Source organism: Microcaecilia unicolor, chromosome 4 (assembly GCF_901765095.1).
Source record: "Microcaecilia unicolor chromosome 4, aMicUni1.1, whole genome shotgun sequence".
NCBI classification, from domain to species: domain Eukaryota; kingdom Metazoa; phylum Chordata; class Amphibia; order Gymnophiona; family Siphonopidae; genus Microcaecilia; species Microcaecilia unicolor.
This window is the reverse complement of record NC_044034.1, coordinates 330,767,043-330,790,423: the sequence shown is the minus strand read 5'-3', so window position 1 is coordinate 330,790,423 and position 23,381 is coordinate 330,767,043. Positions and strand designations below refer to the sequence as shown.

At 45.7% G+C, this 23,381-nt stretch overlaps 1 protein-coding gene across 2 annotated transcripts in view; it reads left to right on the top strand.

The window, feature by feature from the left end:
• Window positions 1-23,381, top strand: part of GFRA2 (GDNF family receptor alpha 2) — a 149,771-nt gene that overhangs the window by 45,098 nt on the left and 81,292 nt on the right. For both annotated transcript variants that reach the window (XM_030201973.1, XM_030201972.1), the window contains exon 3: window positions 4,910-4,993. In XM_030201973.1, coding sequence (XP_030057833.1) covers window positions 4,910-4,993 — 84 coding nt within the window. The remainder of the gene's footprint in view (window positions 1-4,909; window positions 4,994-23,381) is intronic.

The window sequence follows — 23,381 nt, the reverse complement described above, 5'->3', positions numbered from 1 at the left end:
GTGATCAGTTAAGTTAGTGACAAGGGAATGGCCCAAGACTGATATTTGTGACAAAGATGCATCCTGTGACCTCTTGCTTTCTCCCAGAGTATGTAATCAGTTTTGAGCATGAGCATTTGGGAGTCCATGTGTTTTATTGCCAGAATTCAGAAACTTGGGGAAATTTTTGCTGTGCTGATCTCCAGGACCCAGGCCCATCCCAGCTGCTCCCTGACATAGGGGAATGAAGGGAGTTTCCATCCGCTCTGTTGCCTATTTGCTACAGTAGGGCTGGGCTATCTTCACCCCAGCCACAAAGGGGATGCTCTGGATTTTCCTGAAACTTTGCAAATGATAGGCTGGGTCTTCATTATTCACTTTCCTAGCACAACTGTTTGGGGACATAAATCTGACAGCCAGTGGCGTAGCAAGGAGGGCTGCCACCCGGGGTGGTTCGCCGTTGCACCCCGCCCCCCGGGTGCAGCACGATGACACCCCCCCCTTGGCGCATCAACAACCCCCCCCAGTGCCTACCCTCCTCAGCTCCCTCCAACCAGCTCCCGCACCCTACCTTTAAAGAAATTTCGGAAGCCGTGGAGAGGCGAGGCGCAGCACCTCACGCCTGCATGTAAAAGAAGCGTGGATCCGCATCGGGCCTTCCCTCATGCATATTCATTGTGAATATCTTAAAATCTGACTGGCTAGGTGTGTCCTGAGGACTTTCTTTCTCTATAATATCAGCAAAATTCGCCCTTTCCTTTCTGAGCACACTACCAGAACCCTCATCCATGCTCTTATCACCTCTTGCTTAGACTATTGCAACTTGCTTCTCACAGGTCTCCCACTTAGCCATCTCTCTCCTCTTCAATCTGATCAAAATTCTGCTGCACGACTAATATTCCGCCAGGGTCGTTATGCTCATATTAGCCCTCTCCTCAAGTCACTTCACTGGCTTCCTATCCGTTTCCGCATACAGTTCAAACTCCTCTTATTGACCTATAAGTGCATTCACTCTGCAGCTCCTCAGTACCTTTCCACTCTCATCTCTCCCTACATTCCTCCCCGGGAACTCCGTTCACTGGGTAAATCTCTCTTATCTGCACCCTTCTCCTCCACCACTAACTCCAGACTCCGTTCCTTTTATCTTGCTGCACCATATGCCTGGAATAGACTTCCTGAGCTGGTACGTCAAGCTCCATCTCTGACCGTCTTCAAATCTAAGCTAAAAGCCCACATTTTTGATGCTGCTTTTAACTCCTAACCCTTGTTCACTTGTTCAGAACCCTTATTTTATCATCCTCACTTTAATATTCCCTTATCTCTTGTTTGTCCTGTTTGTCTGTCCTAATTAGATTGTAAGCTCTGTCGAGCAGGGACTGTCTCTTCATGTTCAAGTGTACAGCGCTGCGTACGTCTAGTAGCGCTATAGAAATGATAAGTAGTAGTAGTAGTGGATTGAGAATCTCTGGTGTAAACTGAGGAACAGGGAGATAAAAATTACAACTTAAGGTCAGAGTGGGGATTTGAACTCAGGAGTGTTGAGTTTTAACCAGGGCTTAATTTGTAGACAAAAAGGAAGCAACACTGTGGAACTGGGGAAGGAACATGCAGACCAAGGGCAGGGGCAAAATATGAGGGGCTGGATTAGGGAGTAGAGCCTTGGTCTTCACTCCCAGTCCTCAAAGGCCACTACAATCGGGTTTTCAGAATATCCCTTATAAATATGCATCACACATACACTCTGAGGTAAATTATATTTCACTATAGTTACAATATAATCACTATATCAATAAACATAACTTTGAAGAACAATTTATCATTACTTTATTACATCAAAGTATCCATCAAAAGCATTTTTCTAAACAATATCTTTTAAAAATGTAACTACTTACACTGCAGCAGTGTGAAAGTGCAGTCTTGGAATTATCCAGTGCACTTGTGGATGCTAATAGGTTTTGAATTTTGTTGTAAGTTATGACCCTGACAACATTGAGTAGCAAAACATGGCCCCATGTCAGGTCGTTGCTACATTCTGGAGTCTTAAAGATGTGGATGTTATATGCTATGTGGGTTTAACCGATCCGTTGGATTCTTTTGTTGCAAGGTGTGGAAGAATTTCATCAAGATTTCACAGATTACATCAATCTTCCGCTTGCGCTGGTGATTTGGATTTATTTAAGTTTCAGTGAACAGTTTGAATATTGAAAATAACTTGAATATTGAGACATTGGAATCACCAAGTTTCATTGAATGATTGGGAGTTTAGCAACTGACTGATTGTGATTGACATCTCCACAGCCTTGAGGACTTTTAGTGGTTAGGAGGACTTTTATAACATATAAGGCATAAAATACAAAGCACTGCATGGATCAACCTTCGCTTACATGAGCACACAATTCTGGAATTCACTGCCACGCAACCTGAAAACGATCTACGAGCTGACCAACTTCCGCAAACTACTGAAGACTTATCTATTTGAGAAAATCTACTGCAAGGATCAAAACACATGAAGTCTATACACAATTACAGATACGCATCAATACAATATCTTCTGAACTCTCTTCCCCCGCATCATCACCACTCTTAAAACTCTATCCACAGATAAAATTATTAGACCTTTATATTCCCTTGATATTGTCTTTCCCCCGCTCAATTCCCCCACCGTTACTTTCCGCTGTTCTATCCCCATATGACATCCTGAATTTACTCTGTCTTCCCATAACTCTTCACAATGTAACCCATAATCTTACTGCAACTAGTTGTATTACCATCACTCATAATGTATTGTAAGCCATACTGAGCCCGCAAATAGGTGGGAAAATGTGGGATACAAATGCAAATAAATAAAAATAAATAAATATAAGTTAATTCCACATTTATGCTTTTCAGGTAGTGCTGCAGACTATGTGGTTATGTTTTAATGGTTTAAAAATGTTTTTGATGGATAATTTGATGTAATAAAGTAATGATAAATTGTTCTTCATAGTTATGTTTATTGATATAGTGATTATAAATATGCATGAGAGAGATTTTTACATAATGGAGGTGGTGGGTGTGTGAATCTCTCTCGTACATATTCATGAGGGATATCCTGAAAATCTGACCTGCTGCTAGCCCTTGAGGACTGGGAAAGATTCCTTCTCCTCTTTCCTGCAGGCTGCCTGGAAGGGGAGGGGCTGGAGCAGAACAGTCCCCCAGAAATTAAGCCCTGGTTTTAACTGCCACTACTTCATTTTGTTTTGCGGAGAGAAAGAGTAATGGACATTTAGATATATTCAGGGCTTTTTTTGAGGGGGTACTTGGAGGTACTGAGTACCGGCGCCTTTTCCATTGTCTGCTAAAACTGAAACATGGAACCCAAGTTTTAACGAAAGAGCTCAGGCTCTACACACCAATTCTGCCTTGTCATAGATTCCATGACTGGTTGCAGGGGGCCTGGCTATTGTGGGGTGAGTCCCTCAGTGATCACCCCACTCCTGAAGGGTGGCCTAGCATTTGAGTACCGGCACCTTTTTTTGCTAGAGAAAACACACTGGATATACTCCTTTTCCTATAAAGTTCTTGTTATATAGCCCTGTGCAGTTCTTTCAAGGTCTCCGTATGTGCTTTTCTGTTTCTCTGTACTTTAGCAGCCTGCTGCTCTGTGTGCACATTAGCATAGTTCCACATGCCCTCTGTATATGTTAATGCTTTGTTGCTTTTTCTTTCTGTACCTGTTTGTGTTGTATGGCTCTGTTCATGTGCATTTTATGGTATGGTGCTTCACTGTCTGTATGCAGGTTAATACAGTGCTATTCTTTCTCTGTATATGATAGCATGTGGTTGTTCTCTATCTGTGCATTAGGATGGTGCTGCTCTGACTGTGTGTATCTCTGTGCATGTCTGTGCTCTGCTGCTGTTTTTTTTTTTAGCTTTAACAATTTTTATTGATGACAGTGCAGCAAAAACAGAACACACTATAAAATTATGCACAAAGTGTCCAAGATCCAGACATACATATGTAGAGACAGCAGGCTGAAATATGTCATCAATCTTTTCACATATTTATCCCCTCAACTCCTACCCATCTTACACCCCCCCCCCCCTTTGTCTTCTGCTTTATTGTCAATATATTTAACTTGGAAATAATGTTTATTAAACAAATATGCCCTGTAGCAATACAAACATAGTAACAGTTGGACCTTGTAGAACATTGCAGTAACAATGCCCTCCCCGAGTACCTCCCATCAGAGACCTTCCTCCTATTAACAAAAGCAAAATTGTCCCACAAGGTTTGGACCTATGGGACCTTCCCAAAACAGAACACCAAGCTAACAGATCCTACCAACCCCCCTCCCTCCCATCCCACATATAAATCCACAGGTATTGACAAACTCTGAGATCCCTACTCAGCTATTGTTTAGGAGCAAACTTCGACCTCGGGGGTGCAAGATTTGCAAGTATGAATCCCTTATTGCTAAGAATCTCTTCTTACATTTGGGTGAAATTTTAGATTCTTTGGCCTCCCAGGTCACCATTAAATGCACTTGATTCCTCCAATGCCAATAGGTTGGCGGGTCAGGTGAAGTCCAATATTGTAATATAGACTTAACGTGCTACCAAACACAGCTTGCGAAGTAACACCGCCTTATCCCTATTCCGTCCTCTAAAAGCAGTTCTGCTGGTGTTTGTGTGCACATCTGTGCTTTGTTGCTCTGACTGTGTGCATCACTGTGCTTTGTTGCTCTGACTGTGTGCATCACTGTGCTCTGCTGCTGTTTGTGTCCATCTCTGTGGTCTGCTGCTCTGTGTCCACCTCTGTACTCTGCTAATTTTTCTCTGTGCACGTTAGCCTGTAGCTGCTCTGTCGATCTGTGTGTCAGTACGGTGCTGCTTGTTTGCTGTTCATGTTAGCACGGTGCTGATGGCTTTTTCTAATTTTATGTCACAGGGGAGGAGTTTTATGAAGCTTCGCCCTACGAGCCTCTCACCACTCGTCTTTCTGACATCTTCAGGCTGGCTTCAATCTTCTCAGGTAAGAAATCAAATAAGAAAAGTCGGTGCTCTTCCCCTTGTCTCTTGCCCCTGTGAAGAATCTAGAAAGGAATGGTATGAATGGGCATTTCTGTTTTATATCACTTTCCTCACCAAACAATGTGGAAACCAGCAGAATTTCAATAGTCGAACACCACAAATGGTTTAATGTACCAATGAATTATAACAAGGTCACGGCAGATTCATTGGGACTGGACTGCCGGTGCTATCTCAGCAGATAGAGCCCAGGTTGATGGTACCAGAAACTCTTGGAACTGGGTGACATCTCCAGTTGCAACACAGCTTCCCCAAGTAAATGGTACTTCAGTATCAACTTGAAAGAGTTGACATTTCTTTGCTTATTCCATTCCTGGGGACCGATGATTGAAAATGTGCCATTTCTTGTTTGACCAAGTCATAAACGCTAGTGGTTAGGCGCTTCAAGTGTACAAGCATGCAGAGACCACAGTGGTCTCGATGGTGCATACCAATATAGATTGTTCCACAAGTAAAAAAACAAATCCTGATACAATCCGAGATGAACAAGCAGTAGTAATTCACCGGACCACAGGCAACCAAAACAATTTTTTCAAGAAAGAAGTCACATTTTCAGATGAAGACAGTCCACAAAGTAACCTAACTGCAGAATTTTGCACCACTTGCAATACCTGTAAACAAAAGACTGGTAGACCCAAGTAAACAATATTGCAGTAGTCCAGAGTACTCAACATCATAGTTTGCAACATTTTATGATGATCAGTATGTTGCAGCAAGGAACACAATTTACTCAACAACTGCAATTTAAAATATGAGCTTAGTACATAAGTACATAGGTATTGCCATACTGGGACAGACCAAAGGTCCATCAAGCCCAGCATCCTGTTTTCAACAGTGGCCAATCCAGGTCACAAATACCTGGCAAGATCCCAAAAAAGTACTAAACATTTTATACTGCTTATCCCAGAAATAGTGGATTTTCCCCAAGTCCAATTTATCATTTGCTGAATTTGACGGTCTAAATGACAAAGTATAATCCAAACAATACCCAAATTACGAACCTTGCTTGAAATGTTAATAATAGTGCCTGAAAGTCTGACCTCTGCCGGGTGTGATGAAACAGGATCAGATGCGATCAGCATAATTTCTGTTTTAGAAATATTTAATCTTACCAGTCATCCAGTCCAGTTTGCTTAAAAAGATCTGTCTTAAATTTACCAAAAACAGCAGACATGGATGGTATCAAAGGGACAAAAAATTGAATATCATCTGCATAAATCTGAAAGGAGATCTCAAAAGACTGTAACATTTGACTAAACGGGTGCAAGTATCCATTAAACAGCATAGCTGATAATGAGGAATTCTGGGGCACCCCTGTATGCAATGCAAGTGCAACAGAAAGCCTATCCCCCATGCAAACCTGCTGAAACCTATCATTAAGAGAAGATTTGAACCATTGCAGCACAGTCCCCGCAAAGCCACAGTCATGCAGTCTGGTCAACAGAATCTCATGGTTCATTGTATCAAATGCCGGAGAAATGTCCAAAACACTCCTAGATAACTCATATGACAATCTAGTCCATGGTGAAATTCATCAACAGTTGCTCCTACCTAAGCTTCAGTGCTATGAGCCCTGTGAAAACCATACTGAAAGGGATCCAACATGGAAGCCCGTGACAAATAACTGTCTGTAAATACGCTGCCTTTTTCAATGACCTCATCTAACACTGGCAGTGAAGAAACAGGACAAAAATTGGAAAGCTCATTATATCCCAATGATAAATTTTTTAAAACAGGTCACACTATAGCCAACTTCAAACCACCCGGTAATTTCCCATCCTTCAGACTTTGGTTCACAATCTTAGTCAAAAAAGGTACAGCCAACCTATCCATTTCCCCTAACAAGAAAGGACTGCACACATCACATACTGAAGTGCAGCCATTGAACAGCATGCTGTTGAATAAGAATGCACCTTAACTTCACCAACCTCATCAAATTCCACCCAATATGGGTAGCTTCCACCAAGATAGCCTCTGACAGTTGTACACTAGGAAAAGCATTAAAAAAACGTACTAAAATCGTCTGGGGGGAAAATAGTACATAACTCTACAGGTCGCTTCTCCTCAGTCAATGAACATATCATTGAAAAAAGATCCATAGGGCGATTTAAGGAATTCTGTATCCTTTTACAATAAAAGCTGCCCTGCTCTCTAGTTACTGTTAATTTGTTTTCATTCAACTTCAAAAGATAGGAATCCCTTACATCAATATCCTGAGTTCTCCTCTATGTTCTTTCCATCTGCCACAGCTCATGCCTCGGTTGATGTAAAGCAGGAGTGAACCACGGCAAAGGCCTAAAACTCCCACCCCCAGCAACTTCCTTCTTCGGTACAACACTATCCAAAGCTGTTAATAAGGAATGATTCCAATGATCCACCACCTCCTCCTCAACCGTAAATGTCCTGTCACTTAATAACAGGGACCATGCTGCCATAAGTGTGATGGAATTCACTTTAGGTCTAACTTTCCTAGGAGGTACAGACTGAGCCTGGTTATTAAGTGGCTTTTGCAACATTGAGCTCAATATCAATAAAGCATGATCTATCCTGTTTGTCTATCTTGATTAGATTGTAAGCTCTGTTGAGCTTGTTTAGTGTACAGTACTGCATACATCTATTAGGGCTATAGAAATGCTAAGTAGTAGTAGTATTAGTCTTTGGATTCTGGAATCTTGCTACTCTTTTGGATTCCGGAATCTTGCTACTTTTTCGGAGTCTGCACAGAATCTTGCTACTCTTTGGGATTCCGGAATCTTGCTACACTTTGGGATTCTGGAATCTTGCTACTCTTTGTCCTTATCCCTTATTTGTCCTATTTGTCTGTCCTGATTAGATTGTGAACTCTGTTGATCAGGGTCTGTCTCTTACATGTTCAGTGTACAGCGCTGCGTACGTCTAGTAGCGCTATAGAAATGATAAGTAGTAGTAGCAGTACAACAGGCAAAATCTTTATCATAATCATAGCAAGCCAAACAGCAGGCACAAACACTAAATCTAGAATATGGCTCGCCAGATGTGTGGACTCAGTTACAACCTGACACAAGTTTAATAGCTGATAAAGCATCAAATAATACATGAGAGAAGGTAGCATTTGGCACAAGATGTAAACTAAAACCCTTTTGCACTATCAGTCCTGTTGGATCAGTAGGAAGAACAACTAACAAATTCAACAATGAAGAACAACCTCGTTGTAGCATAGTGGGTGGATAATATACCAAACAGATAGAAAAGTGTACATTTCCCATCACTAAAACATCTACAACATTAATATTTCCTGCAAATACCCATTGCAAACAAATCCTGCTGGACAGAATTTTTTTTTTACTAAAAATATATCAGACTCCTGCAACCAGGATTCTGTAATTCCTAAAACATCCACTCCATATTCCAGTAAAAGATCATGCACTATTTCACACAGAACAGGCATTCAGCAGTCTCACTTTAACAATAAATTTATAACAAATGTCAGTGGGCTAGAGGGGTTTCGCTCTCAAAACCTTAATGTCTGTTACTGTCAGAGCATCTCAGCGGTAGGGACCCATAACGTCCATGTCCAACAATGACTGAAATCTGACACATTCTGAATTAAAAGAAACTGCAATGATGCACCCAAAGTGCTGAAAGTCCACCCAAAGGAACGCCCTAAGGAGCAGCGTTCTCCTTAGTTATGCTCCTTTGTCGGTGCGCTCCCTCCTGCATTAGCCTCCCGCTGTTCACCCACCTGCTACCAATGACATCACCGGTAGGCAGGGCCAGTGACTTTCCAGAGGGGCTGAACAGCAATATCAACAAGAGGGCAAAACAAAGGTGCAGGTCCAGTCTTGAACGATAAGAGCCTTGTGCCTTGTGTCACTGTCTGCCAAGCACACCAGCTGCAAATTTCCTCCCTCCAGCATCAGCCTCCTGCTCTTCACCCATGCGCTACCGATGATGTCATTGGTAGGTGGGGCCAGTGATCTTCCTGTGGGGCTGAGCAGCGATAGCAAACAAAGATACAGGTCCGGCCTTGAACCTTTTTGCCTTGTGTCACTCTCTGCCAACACATCAGCTACAACTGGTGGCTTCTTCCCTTCCATATTCCTCACTCCCCTCACTTCTCTATAGGGCACAGGTCTGCAGAAGCCAGAGGGTTCAGGTTCAGGGGCCAGATGTGGCAAATAAACCAGGAAAATCAACACCCGATTCCATCCTGAGGCAGAGTTCTTGTGTTAAAGCAATTTTCAGTTTCTATTTGCTTAGAGCAGCTGTGACAGTTGGTGTGTCTGGCTCCCCCTCTTCATACACAACAATCTCTGTAATGAGGCAGGGGTTGGAAAGTGAAGGGAAAGTGACCACAGGAGCTACCTGCTGAGCAGAAATTCAAATGACTACATGCAATGAGCAACTCCATATTTGTGGGTTATTTGGCTGGGTCAGTGGGTGATAAGTGCAGTACTGTGCTACTCTTGGAAGGGAGGTGGAAGCAGAGGGGCTGGGGTTGTGCTGATGTGGAAATGCCAATGAGGCTGTTTTGAGGCAGAGAGCCAATGCTGTCAGGAGGGAGCTCGGCAAGTAACGGAGGAGACAACCTGTCTTGGACCTGGGCTCTGCGAGATGGTGCAAGGACGGCATAGAAGGTTCCAGTCATGCTCCTGTAACCTTCCGTCTCTTCTGCAGCTCCCAGAATCCTTAAGACAAGGATTTTACCCATCTAACATTTGCAGTCCTAGTCCTGACTGAGAATGAGAATTGCTTTGTCTTATTATTTACATCCCACCGACTGAACCTTCTAAGCGGGGAACAATTCAATGTCGGAAATAATAGAACATCACAGACTTTTGTTTCAAATGCTGGGCATAACTCTTTTCTTATTAACTTTATAATGAATATAAAATAGTCTCAGGCTCGCAGCCAGCGCTCTCTAAGCTATTAAAGACCAGTAATAGGTAGTGGAGGTCTCCATATCCTGAGAGGACTGCATAGAGGCTAGTTTCAACAAAGCTAGACTGATGTTCCATGAATTAATGTGCCTAAAAATGAAAGGGGGGGGGGGGCGGAATGCCCTAATCCAGTTGCATGAATGGATGGATGCCTCAAAGTCATGCAGCAATGTCAGTTCTTCCTCTGTGATGTTAAGTCCTTAGGGAGCTCCTATGCTCTCCGCTGGTTCAGGAAATCCAAGCAAATAAAACAGCTTGATGAGTGGGTGAAAGTATTTCTCTTATATTCCAGCTGGGATATTTAACAGATAAGAGTTTTTATATTAACCTGAAGGAGAAGTTATCAGCCAGTGAAATCTTCAAAAGCAGAAGGAGCAATTTATTCTCCTGAATGTTAGAAAGAATGGGGACGAAGATAGCAGCTTAAACTTCAAAGCCAGTGCTACACTCCTCCATGTTACAGCTGTTGAGATGTTCTTTGGGGGTAGAAGCAGACTTCTGGCCTCTGCTGTACCCCATAAGCACCCTGCCAGGGCAGGAATTCAAACATGCGTGGGATAAACACAAAGGAATCCTGTTTAGAAGGAATGGATCCACAGAATCTTAGCGGAGATTGGGTGGCAACACCGGTAATTGGGAAGCAAAACCAGTACAGGGCAGACTTCTACGGTCTGTGCCCTGATCATGACTGAATAGATATGGATGGGCTGGAGTGTAAATTTTAAGGGGCTTCGACGTTAGCTTCAGAACTTTTAGTATAAGAGCATGCTGGGCAGACTTCTACGGTCTGTGCCCTGAAAATGGCAAGGACAAATCGAACTCGGGTATACATATAAAGTATCGCATACCATGTAAAATGAGTTTATCTTGTTGAGCAGACTGGATGGACTGTACAGGTCTTTATCTGCCATCATTTACTATGTTACTATCGTGGTCATGGAGGACCAGGCATGAGAAACAAGCAATAGCTTTTATAACAGCCAAGGACGTCCCCAGCAAGGGGATGTACTGATACCCCAGCCCTTTAATACTGAAATGTCTGCCCGATAGGGCTCATATCAGTCCAGCAGTATGGAAACTACAATTTCATCACAGAGAGACAAAGAAGAGCTTAGTGAACAATGACAACAAATCTGGGGTCACAGAGCTCTGGATCCAACTAGTTTGGAAAAACTGTGGATTTAAAACTTGCACAAACAAAATCAGATGATAGGCAAGGACTGTAAGACCCATTCAGTCTGTTCAATTTGCCTCTTATTACAATGTCATAAGCCCTGCTGACCACTGGCTTTTCTTTCATGTATTTGCAGCTAGGAAGTTTTGTGCTTATCCTAGGCTTTCTTGAATCCTACTACTGTTTTTGTCTCCACACTTCCTTTAGGTGGCTGTTCCATGCATTCATTACTTTTTCTATGAAGAAAATGTTTGTTAATATTACTTCTGAGTCAGGGGCGACTGACCATACGGGCAACCGGGCAGTGCCTGAGTTCCAGAGGTTCTGGGGGCTCAGGGGCTCTCTCCCCCCTGCAAACTACAGCCTCCTGGTCCCACCTTGAAGGGCCTTGGTGTAGGGTTACCATATTTTGTCCTCTCAAAAAGAGGACACATGTCCCACCCCCTGCCTCATCCCTGCCCCTTTCACTTCCTTACTCCGCCCCCTGTCACATATTCCCCTCCCCCCGGGTCACATATTCCCCTCCCCTGGGTCACATATTCCCCTCCCCTGCCCCCGTCACCTCCCCTCCCCTGCCCCCCGTCACCTCCCCTCCCCTTACTTACTATCTAATAACCTGGTGGTCTAGTGACCTCTTTGGGGCAGGAAAGAGCCCCCTCTTTCCTGCCCGGAGCGCTGTCCTTGCCCTGCATCCTGTTGCTGTGATGGTCTCGGGATTCAAAATGGCCGCCGAGAGTTGAAGTCTCGCGAGGCCGCTTCAACTCTTGGCGGCCATTTTGAATCCCGAGACCGTCACAGCAACAGGATACAGGGCAAGGGCAGCGCTCCGGGCAGGAAAGAGGGGGCTCTTTCCTGCCCCGAAGAGGTCACTAGACTACCAGGGCAGTAGATAGTAAGTAAGGGAAGGGGAGGCTAGGGTAGGCCCGCCGCCCGCCCGTTTATCCAGAAATCCAGACAAATGGGCGGACTGGCAAAACCCATCCGGATTTACCCGGCATAGGCGCCCGGTATAAGAGGCTTGGAGAGGCTAAGCCTCCCCCCTGCTGCAGCAGAATGGATCAGCTGTGGAGTCCAGCTGCTCTGAGGGGATTAAATTGTTGATTTACCTCCATCCTCACAGCAGGAGCTGCAGTGAAAGCCCTCTAGCAGTTGTAGAAATTGGTTCATGGTTTGTTTACCTTACTGCTGGGAAAGCAGGGGGGGTTGGCTGGAGGTGTCCTGGGTTGCCAGGGAGATATTTAACGAGGATGACTTTCTGACCTGCACTTATGTACTGAGGACAGATAGCAGCAGAACAGATACTGGGCCAGCATGATCAGAAAAAGTCACCAGACAACAAAGGTAGAAAAGATCATTTTATTTTCATTATAGTGTTTGGAATATGTCCACTTTGAGAATCAGGTGCTCAACATTAAAAGTTTATATTTATTTACTTATTTATGGCATTTTATCACACATTAAACATGAATTAGGGTGTTTTGTGGCTCTACATGAGAATTGTGATGATATGATCCCTTGTTTCATATTGTTGACGGTCTGCATTTTCCGTATGGGTGGTATATTGGTGAATTAGGTTCTGCCCAGTGTAATATTTATGGTACAGTAAGGTTCTGAGTGTGTTTTTGCACAAAGTTGTGCATAGTGTTTTGCAGTTGAGCGATTGTGCTTAGAATATGCTTTGAACAACCACTTTATTCTTTGACATATGATACATATCTAATATCTAAATTTAATAAAAGGTATTAATTGTGACTTTTATTTTTATTTATTTATTTTTTCTGTGTGTTATCAGACAATTATGGATTTAAGCTCCACCCTTGGCCCCACCCCTAACCCCGCCCCCTTTAGCCTCCCCAAACAATTGGGCCACCGACCGCCTATGATGTCCGGGTAAATCCGGACATATGGTAACCCTACCTTGGTGGTCTACCAGCCTCTTTGAGGGGCAGGAAAGAACCCTACTCTTTCCTGCCTGCTGCTTCTACTCTGCCTGGCAGCCATTTTGAAAACACAGCAATGTCAGGCAGACTCTTCCAAGCAGCGGCAACAGGCAGGAGAGTAGGGTTCTTTCCTGCCCCTGAAAAGGCCAGTAGACCACCAAAGCCCTTCAGGGTAGGATTGGGGAGGGTGCATTTGTGTGCGGAGGGGGAGAGGGGAGGCAGGGCAGCGGTGTGTGGATGGAGGGGTGTAGGCAGTGCCCAGGGGGCCCAATGACCTTACTGCCCAGGGGCCCAGAGCACTGTCAGTCCATCCCTACTTCTGAGCCTCTCCTCATGAAGCCTCATATCATGGTCTCGTTTAGGTTTGTTTCTTATGCATTAGTATACCTGGGAGGTTTCCTCCTTGTGTATCTGCTCTTCTAGGCTGTAGGTCGTTGTGTTTCATCTCATAGTGCTTCTGGTGCACTATTTTGATAGTCCTTCTCTGGACTGCCGTTACCCTATGGGCCCAATATTCAGACCGCTGGAGGTAGCCAGACTGCCTCCTGCAGTCAGTGCAGAGCCTGGATATTCAATACTGAACTGTTTCCGGTGACTGGCATTGAATATGTGGTATATTTTTGACCACTATGAACATAGCCAGTCAAGCCAATATTCAGCGCTGGCCTCTATGTTCATAGTGGCTAAAGATAGACCTGCGTTTGATGCAGCCAGATTTGTCCGCCACACTTAGCCGGCAATGCTCTGAGAATCGACAGAAAGCGAGTTATATCGCGCGATATAACCAGCTGTTCGCTAAGTGCTAACTGGGAATACTCAGTGGGAGATAGCTGTCTATCTCCCAATTAATATCAGCAGATAGCTAGCTAGCTAAGTACCATTTAACCAGCCAGGTGCCGTTCCTGGCTGGTGAAATGGTTTTGAATATCGGTCGATATATATTTTAGAACAGGAGTAGGCAACCTTTATACACAGAGGGCTGCATAAATATCAGTACTATCCCTAGCAGGTCCCAAAATTACATAATGTCGGAACCAGAAATGCACAGAGCTCCATAGACCTTCTGTGATTAAAAAAAAAAAAAAAGTAACAATTTAACTGAAAATAATGGAAACAAACCGCTAGAGTGGCTATTCTGAAAGTATTTGTGAAATACAGTATTTAAAATGCTAAAACTTCGGTTAATGACGTTTTCTGTGTATTTTCCCGTGGTATTGCAGCCCACATAAAATTCAATGGCGTGCCACAGGTTGCTGCTCACCCTTGTTTTAGAGGTAGCACCTCCAGAATTTGACATGCTGGGATGTGGTGATGCTCTAGATTTATCCTACTGGTTTTGAATACATTTGTATAGCCCAGGGGCGTAGCTATGTGGGGCTGCGAGGGCACAGGCCCCCGTAGATTTGGCCCTGGACCCCCTGCTGCAGCCCCTTTGACCTCCTCCCACCGCTAACCCTCCCCTGCCGCCGTCGCCGTTGGTTACCTTTGCTGGTGGGGGTCCCCAATCCTTGCCAGCCAAAGTCCTCTTCTCCGGTGCAGCCGTGTTGCTGATCTGCAAGGGCAGGCTTCTGTTTCCGTGAGTCTGATGTCCTGCACATTGCACGTTGTATGTGCAGGACGTCAGACTCACCGAAACAGAAGCCTGCCCTTGCAGATCAGCAACACAGCTGCACCGGAGAAGAGGACTTTGGCTGGCGGGGATTGGGGACCCCCACCAGCAAAGGTACCTGATCGCGGGGGAGGGTTGGCGGCAGCGGGAAGAGGGGGTTGAAAGGGTTGGCACTGGCGGGGGGGGGTCGGGTGGTGGCGGTGGGAGGGGTCAAAATGGCGGGGGGGGGGCTTAAAATGGCAGGGGGGGGGGTCGGCAGCACCTGGAGGGGCTAAAATGTGCCCCCTCACCTCGGGCTCTGGACCCCCCTCCCGCCGAAGTCTGGCTATGCCCTTGGTATAGCCGCAGTGCTGGTCTGCTTTGATACAGAGAAATAAGGGTCAATAAATAAGCTGTACTGAGACTTCTTTATTGGACTAATTTAATCAATTTTTGGCAGGTTTTCAAGAGCCCTGCTTCCTTCATCAGGTCTGTGTAGAATGAGTGATAGGTAAGCACAGAGTCGATGAAGGGAATCACTCAAAACCTCATCGGAATTGTATTAATTTAGTTCACAACTTGTGTGACGACCTTTATTCCTACTAGATTTGAAATAATGTTTACTGTTTACATACTAACGTCCAGCTTAAAAGTGGAGCTATAGGTTACAATGCCCCTTCCTTAGGAGCTTCTAGGATTCTTGGAATGGAGATTGATAGTTTAATGACCTTTTCTAGTCACATTAAACTTTTAATACAGAAATTTTTTATATGATGAAGAAATTGAAGAAAATCGGTATATATTTTAGATTTGGTGAATTTAGATTGTTAGTTCAAGTGCTGGTCCTATCAAGAATAGATTACTGTAACATCATATTTATAGCCTGCTCTAGAACTTTAATAAACAGAGTACAAACGTTACAGAATACAGTGGCTCGGTTGATACATTCAGTTTCTAAATATCAATCGGTTACTCCGTTGCTGATAAAATTACCAGTGTGTTTTTTTCTAGCAAAAAAGGTGCTGGTACTGAAATGCTAGGCCACAGGGCCGTGCCAACAAGGTAAGCGAGGTAAGCAGGGCAGGAGGGCGCTGTCCTCTGGGGGGCGCCCTGCCGCGCCATGCTTACCTCGCCCTCCTGCTCCCGCGTCCCAACTGCCCGCCCTCTTCTCCCCCCCAACAAGATCCCTTTGAAATTTACCTCCATCCGGCAGCGAAGGCGCAGCGTCAGTGAAGGAGGCGGCGCTCCCGACGTCTCTACTAGTCTTCCCTTCGCTCAGTGTTCCGCCTTCTTCTGACGTCAAGGAAATGACATCAGAAGAAGGCGGGACATTGAGCGAAGGGAAGGCTAGTAGAGATGTCGGGAGCGCCACCTCCTTCACTGACGCTGTGCCTTCGCTGCCGGACGGAGGTAAATTTAAAAGGGATCTTGGGGGGGAAGAAGAGGGCGGGCAGTTGGGACATGGGAGCGGGAGGGCAGGGGAGAGAGGAGCGTGGATGGGAGGGCAGCGATCATTTTCACGGGGGGGGGGGGGGCTTGCGCGCGCCAACTGTTCATCTGCCGGGGGGGGGGGGGGCGCCAACTGATCTCCTGCAGGGGGGCGCCACAGACCCTTGGCACGGCCCTGCTAGGCCACCCTTCAGGAGTGGGATGATCACTGAGGGACCCAACCCATAATAGCCAGGCCTCCTGCAACCAGTCACAGAATCTATGACAAGACTGAATTGGTGTGTAGAGTCTGAGCTCGTTCATTAAAACTTGGGGTCCACGGGTCAATTTTAGCAGACAATGGAAAAAGGTGCAGGAACTCAGTACTCCCAAAAATACCCTCTCAAACAAAAGCCCTGAAATTTACACTGGCTCCCTGTGGAGGCCAGGGCTCAATTTAAGCTCTGTACCATTCTCCATAAAGGTTTGAATGGCCTTGCGCATCTTTATCTCTGTGACTGGGTTAATCATCTTCATGTTAATTTTTCATGATAATACCCGAAATGTGTTGCTTTAACGCTTTCCATCAGTAAGACAACTTAAATTAAGGACAACGTTCAACTCTTCTCTTTATTATCAAGCTGCTTTGATATGGAACTCCTTGCCCTTATACAGTGGTGGAAATAAGTATTTGATCCCTTGCTGATTTTGTAAGTTTGCCCACTGACAAAGACATGAGCAGCCCATAATTGAAGGGTAGGTTATTGGTAACAGTGAGAGATAGCACATCACAAATTAAATCCGGAAAATCACATTGTGGAAAGTATATGAATTTATTTGCATTCTGCAGAGGGAAATAAGTATTTGATCCCCCCACCAACCAGTAAGAGATCTGGCCCCTACAGACCAGGTAGATGCTCCAAATCAACTCGTTACCTGCATGACAGACAGCTGTCGGCAATGGTCACCTGTATGAAAGACACCTGTCCACAGACTCAGTGAATCAGTCAGACTCTAACCTCTACAAAATGGCCAAGAGCAAGGAGCTGTCTAAGGATGTCAGGGACAAGATCATACACCTGCACAAGGCTGGAATGGGCTACAAAACCATCAGTAAGACGCTGGGCGAGAAGGAGACAACTGTTGGTGCCATAGTAAGAAAATGGAAGAAGTACAAAATGACTGTCAATCGACAAAGATCTGGGGCTCCACGCAAAATCTCACCTCGTGGGGTATCCTTGATCATGAGGAAGGTTAGAAATCAGCCTACAACTACAAGGGGGGAACTTGTCAATGATCTCAAGGCAGCTGGGACCACTGTCACCACGAAAACCATTGGTAACACATTACGACATAACGGATTGCAATCCTGCAGTGCCCGCAAGGTCCCCCTGCTCCGGAAGGCACATGTGACGGCCCGTCTGAAGTTTGCCAGTGAACACCTGGATGATGCCGAGAGTGATTGGGAGAAGGTGCTGTGGTCAGATGAGACAAAAATTGAGCTCTTTGGCATGAACTCAACTCGCCGTGTTTGGAGGAAGAGAAATGCTGCCTATGACCCAAAGAACACCGTCCCCACTGTCAAGCATGGAGGTGGAAATGTTATGTTTTGGGGGTGTTTCTCTGCTAAGGGCACAGGACTACTTCACCGCATCAATGGGAGAATGGATGGGGCCATGTACCGTACAATTCTGAGTGACAACCTCCTTCCCTCCGCCAGGGCCTTAAAAATGGGTCGTGGCTGGGTCTTCCAGCACGACAATGACCCAAAACATACAGCCAAGGCAACAAAGGAGTGGCTCAGGAAGAAGCACATTAGGGTCATGGAGTGGCCTAGCCAGTCACCAGACCTTAATCCCATTGAAAACTTATGGAGGGAGCTGAAGCTGCGAGTTGCCAAGCGACAGCCCAGAACTCTTAATGATTTAGAGATGATCTGCAAAGAGGAGTGGACCAAAATTCCTCCTGACATGTGTGCAAACCTCATCATCAACTACAGAAGACGTCTGACCGCTGTGCTTGCCAACAAGGGTTTTGCCACCAAGTATTAGGTCTTGTTTGCCAGAGGGATTAAATACTTATTTCCCTCTGCAGAATGCAAATAAATTCATATACTTTCCACAATGTGATTTTCCGGATTTAATTTGTGATGTGCTATCTCTCACTGTTACCAATAACCTACCCTTCAATTATGGGCTGCTCATGTCTTTGTCAGTGGGCAAACTTACAAAATCAGCAAGGGATCAAATACTTATTTCCACCACTGTAGATCCAAGTCAATTCTAATTATTTGTCATTTTGAAAGGATTTAAAAACTTGGTTATTTGGCATGAAGTTCCTGTCTTAAGAATTGATTATAGTAGTTTTGAATAATGTAAATTCCTGGAATTTCCCCCCAGTTTCTTACTGTAATCTGCATAGAACTGTGTAGGTATTTGCGGACTAGAAGCTATGTATAACATAACATATCATAACATATAACAGCTAGCTTAGTCTTTCTGTGTGCAGAAAGGGTAAGTGAGTCGCCGAAGGTCACACACACACAGCAGGACTGGAAAGGGAAAATAATCTCGAGTCTTTGTGCTGTAATCATTTCTCCACACTATCAGCTCAATGTTCATCTTTTTGCAGCAGAGAAAAGGACCCCTCAGTATGTTAAGAGAAGTGGTTAGCTCCAGCATCTGTACCTGTGTGAAGTGGTGGTGGTGATGGTAATAGTAATGGTAGGAGAAAGGGATAAACAGCTACACAGAGAGGTTACAGGCTGTGAGAGACAGGTTACACATAGAGAGCATGATAGAGTGATGCTTTTAGAAGGGGGGGGGGGTACATATGGAGTCATCAGGGCATGATCTGATACTACCAGAGGAGGGGTACAAATGGAGGCAATGAGGCCCTGGATTGATGCTGTCAGAGGTGATGGTGTATGGTGGTATATATATATATATATATCCTACTATATAAATGAAGAGTGATCGACGTGCCGCGCATCAAAGATCTCTCCAGACGTCATTGCCGCCGTAGCTGTCCTGCCCCTTTGACAGACTCGCACTTTATTCGTCCACCTGTGCCATTCGGATCCCCCCCCCACCCACATCTCAGCCTGAACCCTCTGCTCTCCCCCAGCAGCACAGTCGGGTCCTGCCGTGGCCTTTCTCTCTCTCTAGGCAGCGGCACAATTATCTGCCCACCCGCCACGCCAACTACAGGAGGGGGTGACCCCTCGGTCAGCGCTTCATTTACTTCCAAAGACACTGTTTGCGGTGGAGAGAAGGCAAAGCCGGTGTCGGGACCGGCTGATCTCCTCACGCGCTCAGGGGCGCCAGTTAGGTAATGGCCGATCTCAGTTCTAACTAATCACCGCTGGGGGGGGGGGGGTGAACCGGGGAGACTGTCTACACTTAGTACTTCACCCTCTGCGCATGCGCGGCACGTCGGTCAGCGCTCATTTATATAGTAGGATTAGTATAGCCCAGCATCAGCATGCCTTACATTTACATGCCCACAGTTATGCCAGCCATGGACCTTACGTAACGGTGCTCAGCTAAATGCAGCAAGTGCACATGAAACTTATGGTATTCTGTAAGTTGAATGTGTAAGTGGCAGCAGTATGAAAAGAAGTTGGGGAAAAAAATGTCCTGCACAGTATGGTGAAAGTCTCTTTATTTCAGAAGAGCCCAATGCAAGGCTTCAGTGACAAGGAGTGTCATTATCCTGTGAATTGCTTTCTACCAAGTGAATTATTATTGGAGATTGGCTGAATCTCTTTATGCCCCTGATGCAAATGCAAGCTGAAACTTTACTGTGCTGAGCTCTTCTGAAATAAAGTACTTTTTTTCCCCTGCCTTCTTTTCATATTGTTGTGGCTTTTTGTATGTTTATGCATAATTTCCGCAGGCTAAAATGTGTTAAGTGCTGCGTCTGCTGAAAATTTACTTACAACGTTAAATAAATTCCTTATCGTTTTAAAGATATACCTAACCTGTTGGAACATATACGTTTAACTTACTCACTTGGCAGCTGAATTTCACCACTAAATTTGTTAGTTTTTCTAAACGTATAACTTTGGCCAGTTTTTAAGTAAACCAGCCAAAGATGTACATAAACGTAGCCTGAGTTTAAAAAAAAAAAAAAGCACTTATGTGGTTATACTGGCCGGGCTGGGGGGGGGGGGGGGGGGGAGAGATAGTTGTGAAGGAGGGCTTGTTGTTAGTATGGAGCTTCTGGAACTGGTGGGGAACCTGAAGGGAGTGGTGGAGAGCTAGTTAGGGATGGGAGGGGAAGCTGGGATGTACAGGAGGTAGGGTGTGGGGGAATGGGGAGCAGAAATAGTGCAAGGGTATTAGTCCTCTTAGGCAAACTTTCAGTCTTGCACCCCTCCCCCTCGATTAACCTTTAGCCTGTTGGGCTTGCTCCCCCCCCCCCCCCAGACAATCATGATCACACCATCACCACTTCCCTAGCTTAATGTGGGCAAATGGGCTGGTAAAAGTAATTCCTGTTATTTCTTTCAGTTTGTGTGGTTGCCAGAATCTATTGTTTTGCTTTAATGGCAGCTGTTGTATACCCCCCCCCCCCCACCTAAACTGCTGCCCTAGTTGATTGCTTAGTCCTGTCTAATGGTAAGGTCAGCCCTAGAGGGGAGGAAGAAGACGCTAGGGCAAGGGCTGTCAACCAAATTCTTGGGATACACCCAGCCAGTCAGATTTTCAGGATATCCACAATAAATATGCAAGAGATATGTGGATATCCTGAAAACCTGACTGGCTGGATGTGTCCTGAGAACTTGGTTGAGAACCCCTGCTCTAGGTAATGATGGAGGAACACTGGTTGGAGGGCGAAAGGAGAATTGTAGGGAGTGCTACAGGAATGCTCTAGGATAGGGGGAGGGGGAACTGTGGGAAATGCTACAGGAGAATTCTTACCAAGCTTCTTATAAGGCAGAAAATACTGTTGCAGTCAGGCGACCCAGTTTGACTTTATAATCGCACCTGAATCTTATGGAGCAATTCATCATTCTGACAACATTTCTGGCCTTTTTTTTTCTGTTTGTTTTGCTGATTATGGGAATTGGGAACAGATGCTGCCACTCACATTAGACCCCATCCTAAACAGGAGGATAAAATGTCTCCTTTTTTAATTGCAGATTGGTGAAGGAGCAGATACTGTTATTCTTCATACAGGCACCTGGGTGTGAAGTCATGAGACTGCACTGTGGTCCTTGTTCTTCTGGGACTGGGATGCAGGTCTTAGCTAGGGTTATGTACTCAGCACTCTCCTGGTTTGAATTGGACCATCATCTCTGATCCTATGGCTTCAATGTGATAACTCTGTAACTCAGGAGAGGTGGCCTTTTTCATGCACTAAAAGAACTCCTGAGGGCTGGAACAGTTATAGTTCAGCTGCCACTGAGGGAATCTCTGAAATATAAATGCTGGAAGAGTTCTGACATTGATTTCTGAGATTGTCAAGGTTTTTTGGAGCCTGCATTTGGCATCCAGCCGTCTGTCTGCATTACTATAAACCTGAACACAGTATTTCACTAGTCAGCTCGCTCCTTTTCCCCACCAGAGAAGTGTTACACAGCACAGTCCCACACTTTCTGTCTGTGAAAATAAGAGGCTGCTCTTAAAATCATTAGAGGTCACCTTGTGTGCGTGGTTGTCATATTAGTCCACTTGAATGGACTCCAGCAAATCACCTCTTTCCATCAACCCCCCCCCCCCATGCCTTGTCACTCTCTATCGTCCTTCTCTGCCCCTGCAGTCACACTATCCACTCCTCCCCCCAACCCATCGCCTAAATAGTAACGGAGTAATGGTTAATGCATTTGATAGTTATTCTCTCAACCCACCCTGCAGTCACACTTTCCATTCTCCCCTGTCTCTGCAGTCACTTTCTTCATCATCCTTCTCTGCTGCTGCAGTCACACTTTAACTCCCCCTGCCTCTGCAGTCACTCTCTCCATCAGTGGTGTACTAAGTTCAGGGCATAGGAGCCAACTTTTTAAAATTATTGGGGGTGCTAAGCCCAATGGAAATAACCCCTCCCTGGACACATACAAGGAATTTTCTCAATATTGGGGGTGCTCAAGCACCCACAGAGTCGGCTCCAATGGTTCAGGGCATTGGGTGCAATCCGCCCTGGGTGCAGATTATAAGGGAGTGTTGCCTTGGGCGTAGTTTTGGGGGGGAGGCAATGGCTTTTCACCTCATTTTCTTCCAGCATCCCCTTCCAACTGGTGCAGCATCTCTCTCTCTCTCTCTCTCTCTCTCATTCCACTCCCCCATAGGTCCGGTATTGCTCTCTCTCTCTCTCCTCCCACCCCCCTCCCCAAGCTGCAGGACTGCAAACTTCCAGGCTGCTGGCAGCATCAGTGATGTAAGCGCTGCCTTCAGCCTGCCCTGGAAGCCTTCTCTTTACAGCATCCCTTCTATGTGGGAACAAGAAGTGCCTGTATAGGGAAAGCTTCTGGGGCAGGCCGTAACTTTGGAGGCCTGCATTGTGTGTGTGTGTGTGTGGGGGGGGGGGGGGGGGGTGGTCCTCATGGGGGTATGGAAGGACAGAGAGAGAGCGAGATGTCACGCCCACGGATGGGGAGGAGAAAAAGCTTAAAAAAAAAAAAAGATGCCATATGCCACATCAGGAGAGATGCCAGACCACATCGGGGTTGCTTGCACTTTCCGTGCCGTCTGCTGAAGCGGCGTCTGGCTCTTCGTCTGTGGTGAGAAGGGAGAAGGGAAAGCAAGGATGAGGAGTTGGGGATAAGAAGGGGAAAGAAGCTGGACCCACAGAGGAGAAAGATGGGACACACGGGGGAGGATAGATTGGGAATAATGCTGGGTCTATGCCGGGGGAGAGGAAGATGCAGTACCATAGGGATAGGAGAGAGGGGGAAAGAAGGTGGAGGAACATGGGGACAGGGGGAGGGATTGGGATACAGAGGGTAGATATTGAAAATGGGGGGAATAGAGAATAATGCTGGGTCTATGGAGGGGGAGAGGAAGATGGAGTACCATAGGGATAGGGCAGGGGAGATGAGGGAGAGATGCTGACCCTGGGGTGTGAGTGCAGGAGAGAGGGGGAAAGAAGGTGGAGGAACATGTGAACAGGGGAAGGGATTGGGATACAGAGGGCAGATATTGAAAATGGGGGGGAATAGGGAATAATGCTGGGTCTATGGAGGGGGAGAGGAAGATGCAGTACCATAGGGATAGGGCAGGGGAGATAAGAGGGAGAGATGCTGACCCTGGGGTGGGAGTGCAGGAGAGAGGGGGAAAGAA